This window comes from Astyanax mexicanus, chromosome 1 (genome assembly GCF_023375975.1).
Source record: "Astyanax mexicanus isolate ESR-SI-001 chromosome 1, AstMex3_surface, whole genome shotgun sequence".
Taxonomy (NCBI): Eukaryota; Metazoa; Chordata; class Actinopteri; order Characiformes; family Acestrorhamphidae; genus Astyanax; species Astyanax mexicanus.
Genome location: NC_064408.1, coordinates 73,135,279 through 73,152,929, shown reverse-complemented (window position 1 = coordinate 73,152,929; position 17,651 = coordinate 73,135,279). Strand labels below are relative to the sequence as shown.

Here is a 17,651-nt window from a genome sequence, read left to right as displayed (position 1 = left end):
CCCGAACCTGAAATTGATTAGATTTTAAAGTATTATTATGCAATTTATTAAACAATGAACCAAACAGAATTGGAAAAAAAGGTTTACATGAACTAATATTCACATAAATCAATAAACCAGGGGACTGTACTCACTGTTGTTACTGGTACTCACTCTTGTTACTGCCACTCACTCCTGTTATTGGCAATAACAGGACTGAGTTTTTAGCATAGAATTAGCTAAGCATAAAAAGGAGCTATGCTAATACCATGAGGACACTGAGCACATTCTAGGGATTTTAAACAAATAGTACCTAAGAATTCAGTCAGGTAATGGGGCAGAGTGTTGAGATTGACCTCCTCAGTCATAGTTACAATAAGATCAAAATATACAGAAAAACAATTGAGGAAACTTAACTTTGTTTTTTCCCATGATCTTCAGAATAACCAGCTGATGTAACTTCCTGTTGTGGATGACTTGTAGAATACTCCAGATGTTTCAGATGGGGTAATGTGTTACAGTTATAGGAATGAGTGAAACCCAGGAACACAACTAAAATGTGTACTTCAACTTAAATATTATGGATGTACTATGAAAAAAAATAAAGCTAGATGGGATTTGGAATCACACAACCATGTAAAAAAATACATCTCTGAAGGATTTGACTGTTTTTTTTATGGTAATGTGTTCAATGTAGTTTTTTATTAGCATATCTTACATTTTCAATTAGGTCAATGTACAATACACTATGCTTAAGAATGAAATGTATTTTCAAGTTATTTAGTATGCACATTTATACATGTAATTTCTTGGGGACAGAAATGTCACTGATTTGGTGGAATATGCCATTATAGAGGAAAAAATAGCCCTAATACCCAGTAATAAAAAGCTCTCAGCAGACCTCAGCCCACCAGATACATACACCTTTTATTCACATTTGTCTGTTGCTTCTTGAATGAAGTTTAGAAACAGGACCATGTGTTTTAGTAGTTAATTAATTCGAAAAACGTTTCGGTTAAAGCTAGGTTAATATAAGGTAACGTGTATCTGACAGTGAGTGAACTGAGTGTATTGATTATGGGATGTGTGAGTGAGGCAGGATGTGCTGTATCAGACAGTTATCAGGGCACAAGCCCAGTTCAGGAAGCTGGCACGTCTCCCCTCTAGTCCAGAGCCCTGATAATCATCAAACGTCAGTGTTAGAGTTTCGTCCAATCAGACGGTTCCTGGCTGATGGCCCCGCCCCCTTTCTTTGGCCGGTGGTAGAAGTCAGGCAAGTTATACAGGAGCGCGCGCGCTCAGAATATCAGTGAAAAATCAGCCGGTGGAAGTGAAGACTGTGGGTCCTGGGCTTTATTAAACACTTTTACTGACCGAGGCTTCACAACTGGATCATATATGAGCTAGACTGCAGATTCACAGAGTTAGCTCATATTCCTAAAGGGGCTTCATGGTGTTCACTATGGAGGGAACCACCATAAAGAGCAGAATCAGAAGTTTGCTTCGTTCACCTTCTATCAAACTCAAGAAGAACAGACCCAGAGCCAACAAGGAGAGCCTGAGTAACAAGGTACTGTGTGTGTGTGTGTTTTAACTAAAATCAGCCTAAACTTTATTTAAAAAGGTCACATGTTGCTCTATAGTCTGCAACACAGTCTATAATGGTCTTACCTCCATCCAGCAAGAAACGTTCACGCATTTTAAGCTAGACCATTATAATAATCGACACATACAACTCTGGGGAAAATTAAGAGACTACTTCAGTTTCTGAATCAGTTTCTCTTATTTAGTTATTTATAGGTAAATGTTTGAGTAAAATGTTGTTCTATTCTTATAAACATTTCTCCCAAATTTCAAATAAAAATATTGTCATTTAGAGCAGAAAATTAGCAGAAAATGAGACATGTCTGAAATAACAAAAAAGAAAGAAAAAGAAAACGATAGTGATAAAAGTTTTAAGAGTTCAGAAATCAATATTTGGTGTATTAACCCTGGTATTTAATCACAGTTTTTCATGCATCTTGGAATTTTCCCCTCCTCCACCAGTCTTACACATTGCTTTTGGATAACTTTATGCCACTCCTGGTGCAAAATTTCAAGCAGTTCAGCTTGGTTTGATGGCATGTGAATCATCCATCTTCCTCTTGATTATACTTTAGAGGTTTTAATTTGATTAAATCAAAGAAACTTATTTTTTTCCAGAGCTGTATAAATATGTAGCTTCAAAGTAGAGCTTCTTCCATTAGTATTGTTTAAGTACTGTGTTAAGAAACAGCATACCACATTTTGTTTGTTGTATTTTTAATGATATATTAAATATTAGCTTAGTTAGCTTAGCTAGCTCCAACTTTATCACATCTGTGGTTTAGGCTTGGACACCACTTGCATGGGTCCCTGTGTGGAGATTTGGACACACAGCCATTATCTCCTGCTGAGTTACTTTTTAAAATCTTTAAAAGTGCTCAGTCTGTGAGGGTAGCAAACTCAGTTCCTTCTCCTCTGTCCTAAAATATTAGTAAGCTGTGTCCCAAACCACATGCTACCCTAGGTAACAGGCACATCATCACTCAACCATGTAGTTAATATATCACTTTATGTATAGTCTCTTTCTTTTTTGCTAGTGCTCAAAATAAGGCTGCATCCCAGTAAATTAATGGAACTACCTTTTCTTTATCTTCTTTTCCTGATTTTGCCCGATCGGGTAGTTATGTGAATCCACACATTGTTCGGGTCTGTTAATATGTTTGGTAACTCTAAAATCTATGAGATAAGGAAACATCAAGGACAGCAGACAGAAAACAATGTTTGGTTCAGACATTGGGGTGAGTCCCAGGTTGACCTAATAGGTTAAGCTGCTACTTAGAATGTCGGGTTGTGGTTGTGGCTCGAGCTTCTGGCAAACTGACCAAATCTTTCTTAGAACAGCTTTTCATACATAGTGAAAGAGTGTGCAGTATACTAGGATTTGGAAGACAATTGTACACTACTGATGGTGTCTTTACAGAGAAGGCCAAATATTTTACATTTTGATATTTTATTATTTTTAATCGAACTGTTAACATACAGTGGTTATGTAGCTTGCCTGTTTGGACATAATAATGATATAGTATTTCTAGGTGTAGTCTTTGACTATTACAGGTACAATATATAATACTATTTTCAGTAAGATGGATCACTCTGTTCATCACTAAATATGTAACAGGGTCAAAGTGGGTTGACATGTAAAGCCTAAAATATATATATATATATATATATATATATATATATATATATATATATATATATATATATATATCTCATTAATGTCCGAAGGAAGCACAGATAACAATATTTTTATTAAAATCTCACAGGACAGACTTTCCACAGTATTATTTTCTTTTTGATGATAAACTGCTAAGGTTCTTCTCAACTTGCAGACATCCTATTTGAGAGTAAAAAGTAGGGAGATTTATAAAAATCCAACAAATTATTTTGACTCCAATGTCTTCTCCATGTTCCTGTGGTTTGTGATTTTGTGACTATGTGATCATTGTAAATATTACTCCATAAACATGCTCAGTTTAATATGATGAATTGTACTGTTTGTTTATGTCAATGGATTTGGAATTTATAAATGTTGTTTATATTTGCTACTGATTTGTAAATCTTTTTTATTCAGAAATGTGAGCTTTACATTTCGATGTAAGATCAGAATCAAATTTACACCAACCAGCCATAGCATTAAAACCACTTACAGGTGAAGTAAAAAAAAAAAGTATTATCTTAATCTACAGTAGGTGAATATGTATTAGTCATCTAATGAACAAATGTGTCAGTTTTTAACATGGATATCTGATCCACTTTAACAAAACAGACTATTTAGACTAACAGACTAATAATTATACTACTGGTTTAGCTTAAAGCATGAGGCAGGTGCTGTGTGGTGCTTCCAGAATGAAGTGGTCAGTAACTTTTAGATGTTATCGATGGAAAGCCTTGAGACAGAGTCTTGGATATTTAAGGTTCATTGATGGGATCCATGGAGTCCACAATGTATAACTTGAGGGACCTACTGTAACATTTTAGCTTTAAAACAAGATTCCTTCACTGGTGTTGTGGGTCGGCTTTACAGCTCTAAAGTGCCTCATTAGGTCAGAGCTGTTTTGCCAGCACATGGGCAATAAATCCAATTATAAGCTGGTGATTTTAAATCTTATGACTCATTGGTGTATATTTTAAAGTATGTGTTTTTTCTCCCTTTTAATGTGGAAAAGTCAGTCTGAAATCAACATGGACTTTTTTTTTTACCTTGTTAGTTAATGTGAATGGTCATATTAAGCACAATTTATCATTTTATATAAATATTTTTTTCACCAAAGTGGGGTGGCTAGCACTGAAACACTTGATTCATGGCTACATGTAAAGTATATTGTTTTATGTGGATCTTGTGTACCATTTATAATAAAAAATAATATAATTATGCTTATACACAAATATGATGATGATTTATCGTAACTGTCTAGTATTCTATACTATAGCTGTCTGTAGCAGATGTGAGAGGGCAACATCTGCTTCACTTTTAAACTAACACTGCTAGAACTGACCCACCACTAAACAACTAGTTTAACAACTAGATCTAATTTAAAAAATACAGTGACCACATCTCCACATCTGGCCCACCTGTGGTCTGTTATTGCAAGTGGTGTGTGGGTCACTTTTTTAAATGATCTAAATCCTGTTTTTTTTTTTTTTTTAGTTTATGGTGAAAATCTAAATTAAATGCCTTTAAAATTTTTTGTGTTTTCCACCCATATTTTTGTTTCTAATAGTTTCCCCCAAACCACCTTTATGTTGTTACAGGTCACTCTAGAGAGGGTACTTGGTATCACAACTTCAGGAAGCAGTGGATTGACCTGTGATCCTTACTCAGGGACAGTTGCCTACCCAGCTGGGTGAGTATGTGAGCATCTTTTATGGTAGAGCGTAGCAAGAATGGGATGTGCTGAACTATGCTAAGCCCTCCTGCAGTTGTTTAGTTGCAGTCTTAATTAGCGCATTGAAGAAATTGATGGTGTTGAAAAGTGAAAACCTTTGCTGTCCTGTGGCGTTTTGTGCTGTATTGACACAATACAGCTCTGAGCTGCTTAATGAACCCCATGCTGAAAAATCTCAGTGCAGACTCAATCGTTTCCTAACCGCTGATCTGTCAGCTGTTTGCAAATCAATCTCACTTCTGTGGGGTGTAAACAGGTCATTAGGAAAATCCAGAGAATTCCTTTAAGTATGTGCTTATTCTTCCTCACTGTAAGTACTTAGAGCCGTGTTTTTAAAAAAATAAGAACATCTACGTTTCTAAATAGCCATTTAGCAAGATGTACCAATTGCTGAAACAAGCATTTAATTATGCAGCTTGTATAATCTCCATATAAAAGTTCTCCATGCCCAAAGAGAGTCTTAAGCTAGATGGGAAAAATAAGGAATAACATCCACTGTCATGTATTACTGGCCGTGTATTACTGTAGATATATAAACATAGACCAATTGGCTTTTGGTGGTGTGTGCTACTTCTGCTGTAATCTGAGACACACTATACTGGGCTATGAAGTTAGGGGTGGTAGAAATTTTTACGTCACCTCCCTCAAGAGGCTTGTTAGATTTTTTATCCATGCTATAGTAATTCTGTATGGGTTTAAGTCAGATGTGGTAAAAATATTGCATACCAAAATTCAGCACTGTGGTTCTGCAGCCCTGTCTGAGGACAACTTCAACACGCACGATGGCCAGGAACCTATCCGTTATTATTGTTTGACCAAAAGCACAATTCTTGTGTCCTGATGCAAAAGAAGTTTCTCTTGCACATAGTTGTGCGTGTACAGCTTCAATAAATGGTGTGAAAGACTACAGTAGCAGTAAAACTGCAGCGCACACTCTGCACACTTTTTTACATAATAGATGTCCCTGTCTGCTCTGAGATGTGTGTATTGCTCTCTGTCAGAGGCAAGGACAAATCTATGTTAAAATACACTCAAATCAACACAGACAATAGTTCACATGCAAAATTTGGAGTGGGCTTTTGTAATCTAAAACTAATCTTCACCATCAGTACCTGATCTCACTAATAATACTAGTGTTTTAACATTTGTGTTTAAAATCTGAACTATACAGTAGGTACGGAAAGTACTCAGACCCCTTTACATTTTTTTACCCTTTGTTTCATTGCAGACATTTGCTAAAATAAAAAAAAGTTCATTTTATTTCTCTTTATGTACACTCTGCACCCCATCTTGACCAAAAAAACAGAAATGTAGAATTTTTTGCTAATTCGTTTAAAACAGAAAAATCGAAATATCATATGGTCATAAGTATTCAGACCTTTTACTATGACGTGTATGAATACATAAGTGAACTTTTTTGATTTTAGCAAATGGCTGCAAATGGAAACAAAGAGTAAAAATTTAAAGGGGTCTGAATACCTTCTGTGCCCACTGTATTTTGGGTTTTGTAATCAGTGGAACTTAAGGGAACTGTTCATTTAATTGATCACGAAGGATCAGGAATGGAAATACTAATCTTGTTGTTTAGGTGCCCCTTTTTAAGAAGTTTTAAGCATGGGCTCAGTTTTCTGGTAAAATCTGTTATGCAAACACCTGGAGCCTTCACTGCCTTCAATCTCTGTGGTGCTTTTGTATGGTTGTTCCAGGTGTGTGGTAGTGCTACTGAACCCAAAGAAGAACAGACAGCAGCATATAATCAACACATCCAGGTGATGCTCTTTATTATTTTCATAGTCTCTGTTTATGAATTTTTTATCTTTTTTTAATCTTTTTTTTTCTATTGTAAGTCATGTTTTTCAGATTAGCCATCAGTATTTTTTCCAAATAATGCATATCTTTTTTTTTCTCTTTTTTTCTGCAGGAAAACAATAACCACTTTAGCATTTTCTTCAGATGGCAAATATCTTGTTACAGGAGAGGTAATGTATCATCTTCACAGTAAAATGATTGGAGATGTATTGTTCTGTGTAATGTTATTCTGTGTAACAGTTGGTCGTAATGGCAAAATCCAAAGATTTGCAAAGATAATCTTGTTACGTTATATTGCGGGTGCTGTATTGAATAATAGAAATTCAGATGTTGGATATTTGCTAATGCTCTGAGCATGGTACATAATGACACAGTTGAGGGTATCCACCCGTGACTCTGCTTGGCGGGTCACCACTGTGCCTGAGTATTTGGGTTAGGTTTATGGAGGAGGGTGTAGCTTATGAGGACCATGTCTGCGTGCTGATCTCTGAAACTCATTAGAGTAATCCTCTCCATCCATTACCAGCCGATTAAAGACTTCCCCCAGAGCCGCGGCTGCGAGTGCCGGGGTTGCCATGGCAGCAGGGGACCGAGTCCCAGAGAGGTTGCTCTGGAGTAAATGCATGGGAGATGATTCCCACTGGGCTGCAGAAGCTGCAGTTCACCTGCATTAATGCATTTTATACTTTACTCACCTGCTGAAAAAAAAACAGCATGACAAAATCAAGCAGGTTATGCTTGACTAGTACCACCCAGCTCAAATGTGGTATGCCCCACATTTCAACTACAAGACCAGCTTAAATCATCTTAAACCAGCCGCCAAAGCTGGTGTTGAACTGGACTATTCAGCAGGGTCCTAGTATTTAGAATTTGTGTTTACAGCTAATGCATGTCTCAGTGTAAGTGATCAAATCAGGCTAGATTACAGACATAACAATACTGCTCCTAACAGACAATGAAAGCTGAATGCTTTAGGATGAGGGATGACCTTGTCAGAGTCTTCTCTTATCTTGCAGGATGGTGCTGTTAACATTGGCCATAGTTGCATAACTAAATGGGCCCTTGTCTTAATGGTGACAGCTATCTGTCATATTGCAGCTAGTAAAATTTAAAAGTAAAAAAATTTAACTCAAGGAAGACACCTAACAGTAATTGTGTATTAAAAGAACACAATTAAATGAATGGTAGCAAATTATGAGATTTCACTAGAGGATGTGTATATTTTGTGTAAAACAAAATAATGCACTATTTAATGAATAAGCAGTTATTGACACAATTATAGACTAATTTTTTTTGTTTAATGGAGAATTTCCATCCTGAATGCTAGCTAGTACAAGATTATAGGTAGGTTGAACCATTTTCTGACAAACCAACCATAGAATACCATGGGCAAAAAAGCATACTTAAGCATTAAGCAGTATGTCTAACAGTAATTAACAGTAATAAAACAAGCCAAGTTTATCACTAAATGAATGTAATGATGCTTATCTGACCATTTAGTTTCTAATCAGTCTGAGCTTCTCTGTCAATTATTTCCTTCCTGCCTGGTCATTCTCCCTCAATCTTGGCACTATATGCAAATTTTGTTAAAGTTGTTATAGGTCATTGATCTTCTTTTAAGAGATTTGTGCTATGTAGTTGTCTTATCTGAGAGCACCACATTGTGAGATGAGTGGTGGGGGTGTTAAGTGCCAAGAGTAGGGGCACAACGTATCCAGTCAGTCTTAAAAGAAATTTCCCCACAAATTTTCTCAAAACTGCTGTAGGTCACCTTTTTACCTTTTATGGCCTTTATCTCCTTCTTTTCAGTATGTAACAGTAAAAAGGTTTACAGCTGAAACAAGACTGCAAGCCTGGATCTTTATAAACAACAAGACAAGTCAATACAAGCCTCTCGTTAAGCGTATGGATTTAACATTGTAACAGTATCTATACTGCTTTGTTCTTATAGAGTGGTCACCTGCCTGCCGTGCGAGTGTGGGACGCGGCTGAAGGGTCTCAGGTTGTGGAACTGCAGGAGCACAAGTACGGAGTGGCCTGTGTGGCATTCTCCCCCAACAGCAAATACATCGTCAGTGTGGGCTACCAGCACGACATGAGTGTAAATGTGTGGGCCTGGAAGGTAGACTGAACTCCAATTACCGCCTACATACCGTCTCATCCACAGAGTGTTCTCAGTTGTCGCAGACAATTTTGATCAATTTCCCTGTACTTTAAAAAAGAACTGCTGAGTGGAAACACTTCTAGTATAAAATGAGTTGTTTTGTAAATGAATCTGTAAATTTAAGACACGTATTGTTTCGAACACATTCAAATCTGTCTTGAATAGATTTTTCAGTTGTTTTCCAAGTATGGGCTAAAATGGCAAATTTGTTATATATGGAAATTATTGAAATTCTCCCTCTTAGACACAATTGCCTACTGGAGAATAAAAAACTTTAACTTTCAATAAAAGTCAGTGTTGGAAAGGTTTTGCCCCTGTGCTACACAGTATGCAGCTTTTTAATACAATGTAAAGATTTACTTGGATGGAAGAAAAGTTGATATAATGTTTTTGTCTGACGGCTCAAACCTTTAAGGAACTGTAGAGATAGAAGTATTTAACCGTCCTATCCTCAAATTTAGTACCACCCTTTTTTCTCAGTTTCGATATGATGCCAGCAATTTAAACCTCCAGAAAATGATTTATAATTAAACATGTTTGCAAAGTTTACTTGCCAGTTTCTTTATGTTCATTTGAATTATCAGTGGTTCTGGCATTATAAATGTTTTGTTATTATTATATAAGCATTAAAAGTATTGTGTTGTTAGGTCAAGGCCTAAAGTGAAGGAACGTTTAGTGAAGGATTATAAAACTGAATGTCATAGTGTGTAAAATATTGATATTTCTTATGTTTTATTCCACTGAAAAGGCCTTAATAAAATAAACATTTTATTTTGTACTTATTGTCTTCATCAAATTAAAAGAAGACACTAAATATGAATCACAAAATGTCAGCCATTTTTTCAGAGACTTTAAACACTTAATGGGGTCAAATTGACCCTTGAGTTAAATAAAACATTGTTCTTGTTACATCATTCTTGCAGAAAAACACGTTGGTGGCTACTAACAAGGTGTCCAGTAAAGTGACAGCGGTGTCATTTTCTGAAGACAGCTCTTACTTTGTAACTGCTGGGAACAGACATGTCAGGTTCTGGTATTTGGAACCCTGTAACTCCAACAAGGTACGTTTCCCAGAAAAATGAATATGAATTTGTGAGTACAATGTGTTTCCTTGTTAAATATTGTATCATTGATGACACTCTAATCTGATGTTGAGTCATCCCTCACTGCACATTTTTCAGTCAAGCAGTTGTTCTGTACAAATTATTCCTTTTCCAGCATATGTTTGTGAGAAGATTAGATTAGATAAAAGATAAACAACTTACATAAAGAGGAACATCAGTGGTGAAAATAACTGCAGGAATTTTCAAAAGTGAAGTTTAAAAAGGGTTCTTTTTTTTAATGTTCACTATCACTGCAGGTGTTTTTGGGAATTAGAACACATACAGCTCTGAAAAAAAAAGAGACTACTTAAAAATGATACGTTTTTTTTTTTATTTTACCAAATTGAAAACCTCTGGAACATATTCAAGAGGAAGATGGATGATCACAAGCCATCAAACCAAACTGAACTGCTTAAATTTTTGCATCAGGAGTGGCATAAAGTTATTCGAAAGCAGTGTGCAAGACTGGTGGAGGAGAACATGCCAAGATGCATGAAAACTGTGAATAAAAACCAGGGTTATTCCACCAAATATTGATTTCTGAACTTATAAAACTTTATGAATATGAACTTGTTTTCTTTGAATTGTTTGATGTCTAAATGCTCTGCATTTTTTTTTGTTATTTCAGCCATTTCTCATTTTCTGCAAATAAATTCTATAAATGACAATATTTTTATTTGGAATGTGGGAGAAATGTTGTCAGTAGTTTTTTAAAATAAAACAACAATGTTTATTTTATTCAAACACATACCTATAAATAGCAAAATCAGAGAAACTGATTCAGCAATTTAATTGGTCTCTTAATTTTTTCCAGAGCTGTATACAAGGCTGAAAAGACTGACCGACAGGACTGGCTTAAGTACATTTTTGGTCAAAAACCATTAAGGACCAATCTGCTAAATTCATAAAACAAAATAAGGCAAAAGATCTATATATTTGAAATATATATTTGCAAAAAACATGTCAGCAGTTTAAAAATTGAGGGTTCTAAATTTCGCTCAGTATTGTTCTTTGCTGTTATTGGTTTATTTATAGTTATTTGTATTGGTATTCTGTATTTCTTTTTTTTTGTCTTCACAGCAGCCTACAGCCCCTGTTCCTCTGCTTGGCCGCTCTGGCCTCTTGGGGGAACTACAGAATAACTTCTTCTGTGATGTAGCTTGTGGCCATGGCAAGAAGTCTGAGAGCACCTTCTGCATCACTTCCTCCGGGCTGCTCTGTGAGTTTAATGCAAAGAGGATGCTGGATAAGTGGGTAGACTTACGGGTGAGTACAAGCAGGAGAAACTGTTCTGTTTTAATTATGACTGCTTATATTTCACAGTGTAAATCTTTTTACCAGAAGAAGTAACAGAAGAAACTGAAATCATGGTCTAATTCTAGCTCCATTACCTACACATTCATAGTGTGAGGTTAAACATTGAGGTCAGCTGGGATTGTTGGCTTTGTCTGGAATGTTGTTCTCAGACTGTGTGTACATTCAAGCATCTAGACTTTGAGATCAGTGCTGATCCAGTTGGTGTCGTTCCAGTGCTGATTATACTGTCCCTATGTACGGTTTACAATGAGATTAGGGTTAAATGTTGTCTAGGAATGTGGTGTCCAAAAAACAAGCTCCTCCTGGAGTTACATTAGATCAAAGTCATGATGGAAGAATAAAATTGGTTCCATTGCTTTCCATGTAACAATTTAGTAAGTGCAGAGTGGTATGGGATTGGAATGCATCGTATTGAAATAAAAAATAAATAAAAATAAAGTCAGCTTTAATTCTGTTGGTTCATCTAACCTGCTTCTCCCAGCATTTAGTGTATCTTTACAATGCTGCCGGAACACAGCAACATCTGTGTTGAGAGTTAATTTGCTGATCAGACTGGTCATATATTTGCAAAACCCACTCAGAACAACAGTAAGTAGCAGATGAAATTACATTAAAAAAAAATACAAAACCATTACAGAAGATTGTCAAACATATCAGATGTTGTTTTCAGGAGATTTTAGACTTCTCAAATGGGTCTTACCAAGTATAGTTATACTTTTATGTTAATAGCTGAATTATATTTCTCTGTAACAATAAAATATACAAGCTCTGCTTAAAATGCTTAACAGTGAGATGCAAATATTAACAGAATTTAAGTCAAAATAAAATTTAAAAATGCTATTTGTTATTTAAGTATAGAACTTTTAATTAGTATTTATCTGCCCTGGGCTTTTAATTTGATGCCAAAAATGACTCATTAATCTAACAGCTAACTGGTGATGCAAACTGGCAAAGCTAATAGCTAACTGGTGATGCTAGCTGGCGATGCTAACAGCTAGCTGGCAATGCTAACTGGCTGTGCTAATGGCTATCAGGCGATGTTAACTGGCGATGTTAACTGGCGATGTTAACTGGCGATGTTAACTGGCGATGCTAACTGGCGAAGCTGAAAGCTAACTGGTGATGCTAACTGGCGAAGCAAATAGCTAACTGGCGATGCTAACTGGCGAAGCTAATAGCTAACTGGCGATGCTAATTGGCGAATAACACTTTTTGTGTAACTGTAATCACTTTTTGAGTCTGTTGTCAAAAAGCAATTCAGTGCCAAGCAACAGAGAAAAGAGCAAATGTTTAGAATAATTGTCTTTAAATGCACACGGATCCATCTTCTTTTAATAAAACGTATAAAAGATCTTTCACTTCTCAAAATCAACCTGACATACCAGAAGTTATAGGATCGCAGTATGTAAGTTGATCATGATGTGTTCACTCAGGGCACCTGTAAAATATGTTAGGTGCTATCTTGTGTGTGAGGTTGAAATCTGGCTAATGTGTTCATGGCATTTTAATTATCGGAGATTGAGTAAGGCATGCTAGTGGTTGCCAGATGGATGGGACTTTTACTTTTCTAAAGTTGTCTAGACATTTTACACTCCTCAAACCACAGTGTCACTTGTGTACCTGGACTACATCATAGAATGCATTGCCACCCACAGTGGACCGTGCGGTAAGTAGTAATGATTGTGACCGGCAGAGTCTTGTTTGTTAAATCCACATGTAGAGGAGATCCCACTATATTGTTCTTTAGCCTTCATGGAACATGGCAGGAATCATAGGATATTGTACTAATTCTTGTCCAAAGTCTATTATATTGATTTTGTGATTATCATACGTTCCCTCTCCATCTGTTTGTCTGTAGACGAGTAGAGCGTGTTCCCTGTCTGTGACTGAGGGGTTGATTTTCTGTGCCTGTGCTGACGGGACAGTGAGAGTCTTCAGCCCATTTGACCTCAACTTCATCTGCACCCTGCCACGCCCGCATCACCTGGGCACAGATGTGGCTGCAGTCACTCAGGCCAGGTAACACAAACCAGCACCTCATCTTGAAGGCTTACTGAAGATTCACTAAAAACAATATTTACACAGTTGTCTGCTCAGGTTAAATATAGTAAGTTGACTAACAAGTTTAGAGTCTTGTTCTGGTTTGGTTCTCTAGTTTTGCAGGGGAGCATGATTGATAGTATAATAGAATCCTGTGTCATTCAAAGAACTCTATGGAGCATTTTTAAGGTTCAGAAATTGACCCAGGAATGGCCGGTTGAAGATAGAACTGTTATGGTATGGACATTGAAATGGACATTTTGCTGACTTCAGTATTGCCCATCAGGTTTTTCTTAGCAAGAAGAATCCTGTGGAGTTAAATCATTTGGTATGATTTAATACCAAATGATATTTTGTTTTATATGTGTTTTTATTTACTTGGGTTTAATATTTGTATTTGTTATGCTGCAGTTGAAATGTGCTCAAATGTTGTCAATATGCTTTATTACCAAAAGTGTATTGCTCTTTAAAAGGCATAAAATTGCATTATTATACTCTACTTATTATTACTCATTATTTTACTATCTCAACATATTTTTCTGCTATATTTGCGACGGGGTACATCTGCAAAAAAAAAAAAATAGCAGCACACCTATTTTTGAAATTTATTTATTTGCTCAATTTCGGTTTCTGCCTTTATTTCTTGTCTGCCTTCTTATTCTGTTTGTTAAGTTTTTTACCCTTGCAACACACACAATGTGCCGTAGCAATGTGGTGGTATTTTGTCAGTATTTTTCCCTTCAAGAAGGATAACAATTTAGAGGTCTTTTTGTAGTTGTCTTCTCAAATTTAGGGTGGAATAGTAGAAGAATGGTATAGGAAGTGTTATTGTTCCAGCAGCTCTTTGCTTAGCATTCAGTTCAACACCCTTTTTCTACTTCACATCCCAGAGTGCTCTAAAGAGAAGTGTTCACTTGATCTCTTTGACTTGAATGGCTGTAATTTGAATAACGATGACTTTTTGAGGTCAGTGTCTCTGAACTGGGTTTTAACAGCAGTCTGATCTACACTTCATTTACAACAGACTGTCATTCTTTCTAGTATATCATCACTAGCAGTTAATATACTCACTTCTTTGCTTTTCAGTCACGTGTTCTCCAGCAAGCCAGACAGCCGCTACCCAGATCCAGTGGCATTGACGTATGACCCTGTTAACCTGTGGCTGTCGTGTGTGTACAATGACCACAGCCTGTATGTGTGGAATGTGCGAGACCTGCAGAGAGCGGGAAGAGTGCACTCTGCTCTCTACCACTCTGACTGTGTGTGGGATCTGCAGGTAAATACTTTCACACTGAGACTAGCTCAAGTTTCTGTAGAGTATAGGATGTGGCTAGCTAGATGTACTGCTAGTAAAAAAGGTCAGAGACTTAATAGTAATGTTTTGGTAAATATTAAAAAAAAGCTTTCCATTTTGTTTACAACACTTCTTTGTGCTTTTATTAGATTCAGATGTTTTTTTTATTTACACCCTACCCAAAAAAAACTAAATTGTTCTTTTGTACTCTCGTATCGTCTCTGTTAATATTATTATATTGGTATGTTAATATTATAATGTACCAGATCATTGTTGTTTAATTTAAATTTTAAAATTGTATGCAGTTGAAAATAATCATGTATTATTACATTTATTAAATATGTTAAATATATTTAATGCTTCGCTCATACCTCCCCAGTCTATAAAACACTGAAGCCTTGGTACATCTCGGTAATATGTTTCACTTACAAATGTCACATTATGAAATTGAAGTGCATTGTGATTTCTGATACACGTTGACATGTTGACAGCATGCATGCTTGCTATCAGCAGCCAGAGTCCGAGAGCACACAACTGGCCATGCTGGAGGATGTTTACTTACCTGTTGCAAACTTTTCATTTTTGGTGCAATGTATACTAATCCCTTTTCCAGGTCGGTAGATACTTGCTACAATGATTTTTATGCAACCCTATTTTTGTGTTGTTTTAAATAACAAAAGTTATTTTAATTCATGTGTGTGGGGTCAATTCCTGAAAGTATACCAAAAATCTGGGGTTTTCACTCTCCACTCAGACCTTTCCTATTGAACAGACTTGGCTTTAATCTTAAGTTCTCTGGCTAACTGAGGATTCTTGCTTTGTGGTATATCCCTCTGTTCTGCAGATCTACCCGAAATCTCAAGATCGACAACCAACTGAGCATACTCCTGCAGGAGCGTTCTTCAGCTGCTCTGCAGACAACACAGTTCGCATGTGGAGCACAGAGGCACACAGCATCCCAACCAGTGCAAATGCCCTCAGCAGTGTGAGTCTACTGTTTAGTTTTGTGTTGTCTGTGCTTTTTTCACTACCCCTTTAAAAATAAAACAAAAAACTTTGTCCAGAAGATGGTGCTGTAGCTCTAAACAAGTCAAGCTCGGTTCCTTAGGTACTTTTCTGTAGTCCTATTCTAAACTCTAGTGAGAGAAATATCTCTACTTCTTTGTCACATTCTAGGATCTGTTGAAGGTCATTTACATTGACAACAATACTGAAACTTCGCTGGAGACAGAAGGAAGTGTGAGTAATGGCACAGAGAAACCTGAAGGTCTTGCTTCAGAGAGCCGGACAGGCATCAGATCCATCTGTGTGAGTCCAGATGGGAAACACTTGGCCTCTGGAGACCGGGCTGGCACGTTGAGGTACGGCACACTTCTGTTGACAGGATGTTATTCATTAGTCTTTTAGAATAAAGCATTATTATTATGATTAAAATGTGTTTTGCAGTTATATTGAAGCACATAAAAAATACTTTTGTTTAAATGTAATCTTATATTCATCCTTATTGTTTTTTCTTCCTGTCAGGGTTCATGATCTCAGCAACATGGAGGAGATTCTAAAAGTTGAAGCCCATGACTCGGAGATCCTCTGTCTTGAGTACTCAAAACCTGAGACAGGTTTGTGTACATAAGTGTGGTTATGTTTGCTGTGAGACATTTTTGGGACACTAAATGCCCTGATTTTTTTGTAAAAACCACAAAAAAGCAAAAGCATTTAGTTTGATTATTACAGATGTGAATATGATGCTAAATTATTAATATATTATGATGTTTGTATTTTAATAGGGTAATAAATAAAGCAGTTCTAAAATTATAATTTTACATCTGCATCAGATACACATCTGTATGTTATTAGAAAAGAATTTATTAACATGTAGAAACTAAATGTATATTGATCTATTTTTCTTTTGAAGATAATGAAAATATTTAATGCAAAATCTAAAAATATCTTCTGGTGATTTAGATTGAAACATTTTCTTTTTATTCCTGTTGGTTTAGAATACTCATGTTTTGTAATTTTTAATTAAATTAAATAATTGTCCAGTGAATCCAAACTTCATATTCTTTTATTTTTTGGGTCAGGAATTCAGCTATTTGCGACAGCGGGTCGAGATAGGCTGATTCATGTGTTGGATGTTGAGGAAGATTACAAGCTGTTGCAGACACTTGATGAGCATTCCTCCTCCATCACAGCCGTCCGGTTTACTGGTGAGATTTATTTATTTTTATTTATTTTTTTTTTCTTCATTTCTGATGTGTGTGTAAATGTGCACTAGTACCCATCTTGAGGGAGTGTCGTATTTCTGCCAGTGAAACAATTGTTTTTTCCACATGATCTACTAATAAGCTACTTTTGATTTCTTTCTGATTGATATATCGGCTGAACCCTGTAGCCAATGAGGGCAAAGTGAGGATGATCAGCTGTGGAGCTGATAAGAGTTTATACTTCCGCACAGCCCACCGAGTGAGTAGCCTGTGCTTTAATTGCTTTTTCTGGCATTTGTGGGTAATTTTATTACTACTTACTGTGTGTGTGTGTGTGTGTGTGTGTGTGTGTGTGTGTACTATTGACTGTAACTGAAGGATCTTTTAATACCAATTATACAGCTGTAGTGTCTTTCTGAAAGAATGATTCATGTTAATGCTTTTTATCTCAGTACTGATTATTATGATCGATCAGAAAACTGTTGGAACGTTATCGTATTCTGCTTTTATATTTACACATAGAATAATGAAAAGGAATAAAATTAATTGTCGTTATTTCTGTTTCTTTTTAATATTCTTTATTTCTTGCCATTCATTGCACTCAAAGACACTCTTGTTTATTTTAGATTATTTTAGTCCTCCAAAGATTATAGTCATCCAGCAGCAGTACTGTTAAAAGTTTTGAACCACGTTCAAACTTTTAACAGTATAATGACCACATTTGTTGATCATATATATATTTTATTACTTGCTGAATCTAAGTTCAGT

The 17,651-nt window shown here is 36.1% G+C and overlaps 1 protein-coding gene across 4 annotated transcripts in view; it reads left to right on the top strand.

Moving 5' to 3' along the window:
• The first annotated feature begins 1,245 nt into the window (after positions 1 to 1,245).
• LOC103025404 (mitogen-activated protein kinase-binding protein 1) overlaps positions 1,246 to 17,651 on the top strand; it is a 28,359-nt gene continuing 11,953 nt past the window's right edge. For all 4 annotated transcript variants that reach the window (XM_007232828.4, XM_015601180.3, XM_015601179.3 and 1 more), the window contains exons 1-14: positions 1,246 to 1,549; positions 4,819 to 4,910; positions 6,659 to 6,721; positions 6,874 to 6,931; positions 8,713 to 8,883; positions 9,849 to 9,986; positions 11,109 to 11,294; positions 13,204 to 13,364; positions 14,472 to 14,661; positions 15,524 to 15,664; positions 15,856 to 16,040; positions 16,204 to 16,295; positions 16,761 to 16,886; positions 17,072 to 17,142. In XM_007232828.4, coding sequence (XP_007232890.3) covers positions 1,430 to 1,549; positions 4,819 to 4,910; positions 6,659 to 6,721; positions 6,874 to 6,931; positions 8,713 to 8,883; positions 9,849 to 9,986; positions 11,109 to 11,294; positions 13,204 to 13,364; positions 14,472 to 14,661; positions 15,524 to 15,664; positions 15,856 to 16,040; positions 16,204 to 16,295; positions 16,761 to 16,886; positions 17,072 to 17,142 — 1,794 coding nt within the window. In that variant the 5' untranslated portion in view covers positions 1,246 to 1,429. The remainder of the gene's footprint in view (positions 1,550 to 4,818; positions 4,911 to 6,658; positions 6,722 to 6,873; positions 6,932 to 8,712; positions 8,884 to 9,848; positions 9,987 to 11,108; positions 11,295 to 13,203; positions 13,365 to 14,471; positions 14,662 to 15,523; positions 15,665 to 15,855; positions 16,041 to 16,203; positions 16,296 to 16,760; positions 16,887 to 17,071; positions 17,143 to 17,651) is intronic.